At 39.4% G+C, this 11,011-nt stretch overlaps 1 protein-coding gene across 1 annotated transcript in view; it reads left to right on the top strand.

The window, feature by feature from the left end:
• The window catches only part of LOC136875443 (PHAF1 protein CG7083), a 133,971-nt gene extending 123,291 nt beyond the window's left edge, over window positions 1-10,680 (top strand). The window contains exon 11 of the mRNA XM_067148995.2: window positions 8,038-10,680. Coding sequence (XP_067005096.2) covers window positions 8,038-8,106 — 69 coding nt within the window. The 3' untranslated portion in view covers window positions 8,107-10,680. The remainder of the gene's footprint in view (window positions 1-8,037) is intronic.
• Window positions 10,681-11,011: the final 331 nt, after the last annotated feature.

The following is an 11,011-nucleotide window of genomic DNA, read 5'->3' on the forward strand; positions in this document are numbered from 1 at the left end:
TGCCTATTTGAATTGAGTCATCTATTTGCAAATCTAGCCATCTAAAAAAACAACAACAACAACAACTGAAATCCACTTTTTGTGCTGAATGTGTTCTCTGTCCACTTTAACACAAGACAGCAAACTATTAGCTGCAAATTCAGCCTCTAACCAGCTTATTTTCTTCATCGAAAATTGGAGTTAGGCAAAGATGTTTAATCTCTGTTGACTAAACATTTTGTGACTCAGTGGTGAAATGTAGAAGTGCTGAAGTTTTACTAAGAACTCGTTGATAATAATGTTCCCCAAACAACCCAGAAGATGCATGTGAGCACAGTGTAGACATTGGCATTAATTAATGTTTCATTCTGGTTCATTTTGTGTAAATACATCGACTTTTCAGAGCCTCCGTGGTTCAGACGGCAGCGCGTCGGCTTCTCACCGCCGAAATTTAAATTTTCCAAATAATTATACAAATAAAACATTGGTATTCAGTAACATTCATTGCAATGCTATTTATAAGCAATTAAGCAAATAAAAAGTTATTCTAAATCTTGTTATTTAGATTTTATACGTGTTTGCGGTTTCCTGAAAAATGTAACCATTTGGAGATGGCTGGTTTTGCAAATAGACAACTTAATTGAAAAAATGCAAAAACTGCTATGAAACTTGCCAAAAGTACAATGACTAGCAGCGTAATAGATGTGTATTAACAGTTAAACAGTAAATTAACATGTTGTTGTTTGAGTCATCAGTCCATAGACTGGTTTGATGCAGCTCTCCATGCCACCCTATCCTGTGCTAACCTTTTCATTTCTACGTAACTATTGCATCCTACATCTGCTCTAATCTGTTTGTCATATTCATACCTTGGTCTACCCCTACCATTCTTGCCACCTACACTTCCTTCAAAAACCAACTGAACAAGTCCTGGGTGTCTTAAGATGTGTCCTATCATTCTATCTCTTCTTCTCGTCAAATTTAGCCAAATCGATTTCCTCTCACCAATTTGATTCAGTATCTCTTCATTCGTGATTCGATCTATCCATCTCACCTTCAGCATTCTTCTGTAACACCACATTTCGAAAGCTTCTATTCTCTTTCTTTCTGAGCTAGTTATCGTCCATGTTTCACTTCCATACAATGCCACGCTCCACACAAAAGTCTTCAAAAACATCTTTCTAATTCCGATATCAATGTTTGAAGTGAGTAAATTTCTTTTCTTAAGAAAGCTCTTCCTTGCTTGTGCTAGTCTGCATTTTATGTCCTCCTTACTTCTGCCATCGTTGGTTATTTTACTACCCAAGTAACAATATTCATCTACTTCCTTTAAGACTTCGTTTCCTAATCTAATATTTCCTACATCACCTGCCTTCGTTCGACTGCACTCCATTACTTTTGTTTTGGACTTATTTATTTTCATCTTGTACTCCTTACCTAAGACTTCATCCATACCATTCAGCAACTTCTCGAGATCTTCAGCAGTCTCAGATAAAATAACAATATCATCCGCAAATCTCAAGGTTTTGATTTCCTCTCCTTGGACTGTGATTCCCTTTCCAAATTTCTCTTTGATTTCCCTTACTGCCTGTTCTATGTAAACATTGAAAAGGAGAGGGGACAAACTGCAGCCTTGCCTCACTCCTTTCTGGATTGCTGCTTCTTTTTCAAAGCCCTCGATTCTTATCACTGCAGACTGATTTTTATACAGGTTGTAGATAATTCTTCGTTCTCGGTATCTGATCCCTATCATCTTCAGAATCATAAATAGCCTGGTCCAATCAACATTATCGAATGCCTTTTCTAGATCTACGAATGCCATGTACGTGGGCTTGTCCTTCTTGATTCGATCCTCTAAGATCAGACGTAAAGTCAGGATTGCTTCACGTGTTCCTACATTTCTTCTGAAGCCAAATTGATCTTCCCCCAACTCAGCTTCAACTTGTTTTTCCATTCTTCTGTAAATAATACGTGTTAAAATTTTGCAGGCATGAGATACTAAACTAATAGTGCGGTAGTTTTCACACCTGTCAGCACCGGCTTTCTTGGGAATAGGTATAACAACATTCTGCCGAAAATCGGATGGGACTTCTCCTGTCTCATACATCTTGCACACTAAATGAAATAACCTTACCATGCTGGTTTCTCCTAAGGCAGTCAGTAATTCAGAGGGAATATCATCAATTCCAGGTGCCTTGTTCCTATTTAGGTCACTCACAGCTCTGTCAAACTCTGACCTCAAAATTCGGTCTCCCATTTCATCAGCATCAACAGCCTCTTCATGTTCCAGAACCAAATTATCTACCCCTTTACCTTGATACAACTGTTGGATATGCTCCTGCCATCTTTCTGCTTTGTCTTCTTTCCCTAGAAGTGGCTTTCCATCTGAGCTCTTAATATTCATGCACCTAGATTTCCTTTCTCCAAAGGTTTCCTTGATTTTCCTGTATGCAGCATCTACCTTTCCCAGGACCATACAGCCTTCGACATCCTTGCACTTCTCCTTCAGCCATTCTTCCTTAGCTACCTTGCACTTTCTATCCACTTCATTCTTTAATCCCCTGTATTCTTTTCTGCCCTCTTCATTTCTAGCATTCTTGTATTTTCGTCGTTCATCAATCAGGTCTAGTATTTCCTGAGTTATCCACTGATTCTTAGTTGATCTTTTCTTCCTTCCTAATATTTCTTCAGCAGCCCTACTAACTTCATTTTTCGTGACTCTCCACTCTTCCTCTACTGTGTTTCCTTCGGCCTTTTCATTTAGTCCTTGTGCAACATGTTCCTTGAAACAATCCATCACACTCTTTTCTTTCAACTTGTCTAGATCCCATCTTTTTGCATTCTTTCCTTTCTTCAGTTTCTTCAACTTCAGATGGCATTTCATGACCAACAAGTTGTGGTCAGAGTCCACGTCTGCTCCTGGGAAAGTTTTGCAATCCAACACCTGGTTTCTGAATCTCTGCCTAATCATAATGAAGTCTATTTGATACCTTCCAGTGTCTCCAGGTCTCGTCCACATATACAGCCGTCGTTTGTGGTGTTTGAACCAAGTATTGGCGAGGACTAAATTATGGTCAGTGCAGAATTCAACCAGCCGACTTCCTCTTTCGTTCCTTTGTCCCAATCCAAATTCTCCTACTGTGCTACCTTCTCTTCCTTGGCCTACCACTGCGTTCCAGTCTCCCATCACAATTAGATTCTCGTCACCTTTGACATATTGTATTAAATCTTCTATCTCCTCATATATTCTTTCAATTTCTTCATCATCCGCTGAACTAGTAGGCATATAGACCTGCACTATTGTGGTGGGCATTGGTTTGGTGTCTATCTTGGCGACAATAATTCTTTCACTATGCTGGTCGTAGTAGCTTATCCGCTGCCCTATTTTCTTATTCATTATTAAACCAACTCCTGCATTACCCCTGTTTGATTTCGTGTTGATAATTCGGTAGTCGCCTGACCAAAAATCCTGTTCTTCCTGCCAACGTACTTCACTTATACCAACTACATCTAACTTTAGCCTATCCATCTCCCTTTTCAGATTCTCTAACCTACCACAACGATTCAAACTTCTAACATTCCACGCTCCGACTCGCAGAATGTCAGTATCCATCTTCCTGATGATCGCCCCCTCTCGTGTAGTCCCCACCCGGAGATCCGAATGGGGGACTAGTTTACCTCCGGAATATTTTACCCGGGAGGAAGCCATCATCAGTACATCATTCATACAGAGAGAGCTGCATGTCCTCGGGAGGTGGTTACGGCTGTAGTTTCCCGTTGCTTTCAGCCGTGTAGCAGTATCAAGACAGCTAAGCCATGTTGAGTATTATTACAAGGCCGTATCAGTCAATCATCTAGACTGCCGCCCTTGCAACTACCGAAAGGCTGCTACCCCCCTTTCGATGAACCATTCGTTAGTCTGGTCTCTCAACAGATACCCATCCGATATGGTTGCACCTGCGGCTCGGCTATCTGCATCATTGGGACACGCAAGCCTCCCCACCGCGGCAAGGTCACATGGTTCGTAGAGGAGGAAATAGAATATAGAACATAGTTATTTTAAAGCTAGGGGGTGTGATTAGCTCAGTGGCTTAGTTGTTGGCTTCCCACCTGGAAGGCTGAGATTCGAATCCCAGTAATTCGTGGATTGAGATTTTCATATCGTGTGTCAGGAAGACATACAGCCTTAAATCCTTGGCCAACATTTTATTTGGCCTGGGTGGCTTCAGCTACCTCAGAAATAGCTGGGATGAGCTGAAGAAAGTTTACTTATGGAGACCTTCGTTATGTACTCAGTTAAGATCAAATAGTTTTAAGATCACTGTAAGTTATAAATAGGGCTCAGAAGTTTATGACTTAAAGAAGTGCAAAATATGCCCTAAAAATTAACTAAACATGACCGATAAGAGGTCTTGAGTAGCAAAAAGTGATTAGTGACAGAACAGCAGACAAATTAAATCATTCAACCCGACAGAGCTGCAGTACGCTAAAACTTTCACCCAAAGAGAATTGTTTTGTCAATAGGCCTACTGTAGATCTCTTCACTGAACTCTTGTACATAATTTCTTAATTTTACATCTTCACTGCAGTTCACGTTAGGTATGATAGGATTTGCTGTAGAACTAGTGAAGTGTGACCAATCTGTTGAAATACATTGGTGAAAGGGGAAGGGGGGCTGTAACTGGACCCATCAAGGAAGAACTGGGCAAGAGAAAACATGGAATTTCCTAGTTTGCTAATTGCTTCTCAGCTAAATATATCTACTGGAGTGTCATCCTCCTCCATGAGATGTCCGCACAGCACCTCTTCCTCAGAATCTGGTCTTCTAAACCTGCTACCTGTCTCTACCACGAAAAGGAAAAGAAAAGTATGTCTACTACAGTATTTGGAAATCCTGTGTTTGAAACTCAACATAGATAACATGTACCTTGTAAAGAATGATGCCTCAATTTAAGCAAAAATGTTCAAAATATAATCAAATATGACCTTATATAATTAAAATGAGAAAAATATGACCAGAACTATGAAAATGGCCAAAATATACAATTATAAGCACATAGAATTGCTTTCAACTGGGTCAGGAACCCATCCTTCATACTTATTTTTTAGATTTCTGGTTAAATAAGCCCAGGAAAGAAATATGACTTTTCCTTAACAGCAATACCTTAATTATAAGTATCTAGTTGTAAGTTTTACTTGTAAGTCAAATCATTTTATTGTATTTTAAATGCAGGAGAATTTATGGTCAGGTAGAACAACAGGCTTCATAGCTTTATCCTGCCATATAAAATAAGACATTTAATAAATAGATAAATAAATTCATTAATCTTTAATCAGAGGCATCCAGAATTGCCCTGCACTTGGTTTTACCTCAATCCATTATGTACGAGCTGAGAAATAACATGTTAAACCCTGAGAACACTGCCTCTTGGAGAAATGAACAGTGCTGGGCTGAGTGGCTCAGACATTTGGAGGTGTTGGCCTCCTGAACCCAGCTTGACAGGTTCGATCCTGGTTCGGTCGAAATGTATTCACATTTAAGTACTCGACTGTGATACTGAAAGTCAAGGGGAAAATTTGAAGGTGTACAAACAGATAAAGATATCCATGCCCGTGATAGGATATGTGAAGGCTACTGTTGATAAAACTGCCACCTATTGTAGTTTTTGAAGGTGCTTAAATTTGTCGGCCTTATGACTGTAGATTTACTGGCATGTAAAAGAACTCCTGCAGGACTAAATTCTGCATCTTCGAAAAACGTAAAAAGTACTTAGTGGGATGTAAAGCTAATAACATTATTATTATAGAAATGAACAGTGTTCAGCGACTTCCCTCGCACACCCAGGTCCACTGTGCATGTTTCATCACTTGCACCTTGCCGTGTGACTAGAAAGTTATCTTTGGAAGCCAGCAGTAGGTATTAGCTGTGTTTGCTACTTTCTTGCCTTCTGGTTACGGTGTAAAATGCAAAGCCATTCAAAATGAACTTGCGCATTTTTATACAGTTTCCAGTGTTCGCATCAGTTTTATAAATGACCACAAAATTAATTTGCATGGGTATGAAACCACGCACGAAATCTGGTGGTGGTGGTGGTAGTAGTAGTAGTAGTAGTAGTAGTAGTAGTAGTAGTAGTACCTAATAATAATAATAATAATAATAATAATAATAATAATAATAATAATAATAATAATAATATTTTCCAGGCAATCCCAAGAAATACTCATTTCATTTTAGAATTGGGACTTAGATCATGTGAATTGCATTTTGTATCCTGCTTTCTCTATTAACTGTGTTTAAAGTTTTCTGCATTTTTGATAGTTGAGCAAAATATCCCCCAAGACCTCACAGCCGTATAAGGTTTGTCAGTACTTTCACTTGTGCTAGGCTCTTGTATTTTATGTTAATGTACCTAGTCCCTTCTTGTTTCCTTCATACTGCTAAAACAATCGAATCAAACTTTGTGGCACATGCAGCATATGATCCTTGTACTGCCAAGAATGCCAGCCTTGTGTTGGTAAATTTACCAGTATGTAAAATAACTTCTGTGGGACGAAATTCTGGCACCTCCTTGTCTCCGAAAACCATAACAGTAGTCAGTGAGACATAGAAATAATAACAATATATTAAATGTCCTGTCAAGACGACTGCTGCCCAGCCTGATGGCCTGCAGATTATAGGCATGCCAAGTGGTCAACGTGACAACATCCTGAACTTACTGCTTCAGCTCCTGTTATAGTTAAATGTCACATGCTTGAAGTCAGGTGTGTAGCATGTAACTTTGAAAATGCCCATTTCATAGCTTCATCTGATGCAGGATTAATAAAATTAGAAAATTCCTGAAAAAAGAAGATTATACCTGAAAAGATAATATTTAATTTATGCAACAAATGGAGAATGTATAAAATGAAGTTAAGATAGAGTCCACTTATTCAGTACAAATTTATGACATAGATTTTTTATTTTCATTATTATCCTCGGAACTAGTTTTGACCTGCTAAAAAGATCATTCTTAGCCATTAACATATTGAGTACATAAATTGGAAAAAATTATTAAAATGGTGAAAACACTAATACAGCTAAAATATGAATGCTTTCCAAGCATTTAAACTGTGTTAAGTTCATAAAAATCTTGTTAGAGATTAAACGTTGACTTGGTTATTAAGATATTGGGTATAAATAGAAATAGTTGTATAATTCATAGTTCATGAAGAGATCTCTTCATTCACACATTCAGTACAGCACGCTGAATCAAAAGGCAAGGACGCCTGTGAAGCGGCAGGGGGACATCTAAACTGGATGTCAGCAACTCTGATCCATATTAATAACAGTATGAATCACACTACTCCGAATTGGGCCATACACTACAATGAGTTCCATTTTCAACAAGATCGCCCCCTCGGCCAGATATTACAAGAATAAGTCTTGAATTATACAACTATTTCTATTTATTCACATTGTGATAATAACCTTAAAGTATATTTATTTAGCATCATTTTGTGTGATAACATATTTTATTACAACCTAATCGGTGTGTTGTAAGTGCAATTGTTGTCAGCCGATTTAATTTGTATTGTGTATCATCATGATGCTATTGATAGCACTTTTCCCATGTTTCTAAAAACTCACCATGTTGTGCCATCAGCTGTTATGATGGTGGCAACATCGCCTCAGGCACCATTGCGGTGTGACCGACATTTTGCGCAGCTGCCATGCGTAACTTTATGCCAGCCCACCTCTACATCTGCAGCATTGGGAGGATGCAGCTGAGGAATGTAAAATACAGGGGGGGAAAATGGGGATTTGGAGAAGATTATAGTTCAATTTCTTCATCAGTCCTCTAACTCAGCAACACTTATGTATTTACTGTTACGCTGTCATATAGTTGACACACGATCCCTTGAAAAGCTTTTTACTGGGGAGTATTACTGTACTTAGAAATTAAACTTGTTTGTTTCCATTCTGGTTGTCTACTGGCACAAGTTGTGGTGCTAGCATTTGTGTTAGCTTTTGGAAATTCTCAGAATATTTTCTTCTCACTGTTGTTGTTTATTTCTCAGGTTATGCCAAACAACTACATTGCCTCGGTCACACTGTATGCCGGTGAGCGTCCTGGTCCTGAGGTATGACAATGGCTTTCTGCCACCTACCTCGTGTTGCAGGGAAGGTACTGGCAGTTCTGACAACTTAACAAGATAACATAAAATAAAACAGTTCAGTCTGATCGCTGGTATTGGATGACTGGGGTTGTCTGTGCTCTTCTTAGGAAACGCTGCTCATGGCATGAAGCCCTTTGTGCGTAACCTTGGATGCGGTACCAGTATGGTGGAGGTTTTATTATGACTTAAGCTTTGCATCTGCTTTTGATTACAACTCATTAACAACTTTCTTTGGAAGTACCTGCTTTTAATGTGGAATAATTTTACAAACATGTTAAGAACATTTCATATGTGAACTTATTACAAGCAGATAGCGAGTGTACTTTTTGTAAATGTTGTGGACTAGTCATGAAAGGTATAGTCGTAGGTTTGAATCCCATTGGTGTATTTCTTTTCACTACTGGACAAGAAAATTGCTACACTTTAAATCTGGAATTGAACATTTATGGAATGATAATGCTTAGTTAAAAAACAAAATTCTTTCAGTTTCTCCTTCATGATTAAATGTGCAGAATGCTTGGCATCCTCACATTCTCATTGAGTGAAGTTCAGTATCTCATCATCATATGGTGTTCTGCATAATGACACGTCTACACTGTTTACTTTGTTCACCATTGTTATTCTTCTCCAACTTCTTGTTTTTTCTTCTACTATACCTTCAAGAGCTATTGGTAGAAGCACTTTGCCTCTCATAACATGGCTTTCCTCTTTAAAACAGTATCTAGGAATCTTTCAACTGTCATTTTAATCAGTCTTGTAGTATCTATAGTACCTCGTCCTCTTTTGAAACCAAATTGTTTCTTGCCTACATTCTCTTCCATTATTCATACCATTCTATGGTTCAGTATCCTTGAAAAATTTTGGCAGAGTTCTATATTAGGCTTGTAGTTCTGTACACATTTTATTTTCTGGTGTCTGGTTTCTTTAGGATCGGTACCATCATTATCTTGGCAAAGTCTTTTTGCCGTGTACCTCTTTCATATGCAGTATTGCATTACACATACGGTATCTACAATTTCCAATATGTCTTCCTCATCCATACTCTTAAAGAATTCTGTGGGGAGTTCATGTATTCCTCTAGATTTCCCATTCTTCATTTCTTTAATTGCTCGCTTCATTTCATACATCAGCATTGGTGATTGTCTTTTGTCTGTCTCTGTCTCCATCTCTATGGTCATGTCTGGTTTCTCATTGTCCCATATAGGTCTTCCATGTACTCTTTCCATATTCTCTGTACATCTTCTTCCTTTTACAGCACTTGACCACATTTGTCTTTAATTTCTTTTCCTCCTTCATAGCTTTTCCAGTAATCTCTTGTAATATTCCCATTACTTGTATACCCTTGTTAGGTTCCTTTCCTCCCCCTGTGTTTGTCCTATGTTCCTAGTCTGTTACCATGTGTATTCATCTTTTATCTTCTTGTCTCTTCCTTTTTCCTGTATTTATCAATTTTCTCTTTGTACTGCATTTCCTGCACCTGTTGAGACAACCCCTCAGTGTGTGTTGATGAATCTGAAAAGCAGAAGCAAGCTCATCGGGGGCTGAGAAGAAATGGATGTAGGCTTGTAAGCTCAGGGGACAAAAAATTAGTCACCCCTGGATAAGTATCATTTAATACCGCGTAACTCTCCCTCTGGACTTGATAACCACCTGGATTCGGTTAGGAAGTGAGTCCACAAGGTTGTGCAGGTACGTTGCATCCAAGTTAAGCCACTCGCTGAGGATTTGATCGCGCATTCCACCAAATTGCGGGGATGCTGATGTCTGTGTTTTTTACCCACTGTTCCAACCTGTCCCACAGATTTTCAGTGTGGTTCAATTCAGGTGATATTGCAGGCCAATTGAGGTGTAATAATATGGTGGGGGGGAGTGTTCATAAAACCAGTCACATATGCTTCCAGCCCGATAAACTTTGCTGTTGTCATCTTGAAAAATCGGGGTATCAATAGCGTACTCATCATGCAGATGTCGACTGAAAGGCAACACCTGACCATCCAGAATGTTTAAATAAACTTGCTGATTCATGTTAGTGGTCACCTCAGTGAGCGGGCCCAATCCATGACACGAAAAACACCCCCATAACATCACAGTCCTACCTCCGGCTTGAACCTGAGCTTGTACACATCCAGGATGAAATGCTTCATTTGGCCTTCGGTGCATGTGAAAACATGTGTCATTGCAATATTGGCCAAAACTTTTGTCAATCACAGTACATTCCGCCAGTCAGCTACTGTCCATGTTCGATGATTTCTCGCCCATTGAAGATGCGCAGCTTTATGTGCCTGTGTGAGCAATAGCCTCTTGCGCTGTAACCAACTCCAAATGTTCATTGCATGCAGTTCCTGTCGCTATGTTCTCTCTCTGACTGGTTGGGATGGACCTTCATTCACCAACTGCAACAATTCCTGTCAGGTTAGGAAGCAGTTTTGATTCACAGGCCATGAAATGCGTCTCCGATCCCTCTCAGTCCGGACGTTTTTCCGACCATAATTCTGACGTATTTCATGGTCACGTGTAGTACATCACTGATTGTAGACACGTTGAACAATCCATTGCGAAACACCAAAAAATCCAGCAATTTCACACACCTTATGGCCATGGGTACGGCCAAACATGATTGCCCCCTTGTGCCACTCTGTCACATCCTTACATCTACCCATGTTGACATACACTGTCCGTTTGAAACATCAGTGTCTCACTTATCGCTACTGCCTTATGCTCACGTAGAGGAAGTGTGCATGCAGTTCAACACGGGAGTTGTCCGCTGTGCCATCTGTACAGGATTAATGATCCATCTATGCGTGTGCACTAGGGCGACTAATTTTTTGTTCCGTGAGCTAATGAAGATGGTGGCGATTGTCCCTTGTCTGTATTT

The sequence above is a fragment of the Anabrus simplex genome, chromosome 6, assembly GCF_040414725.1.
Source record: "Anabrus simplex isolate iqAnaSimp1 chromosome 6, ASM4041472v1, whole genome shotgun sequence".
Lineage (NCBI taxonomy): Eukaryota > Metazoa > Arthropoda > Insecta > Orthoptera > Tettigoniidae > Anabrus > Anabrus simplex.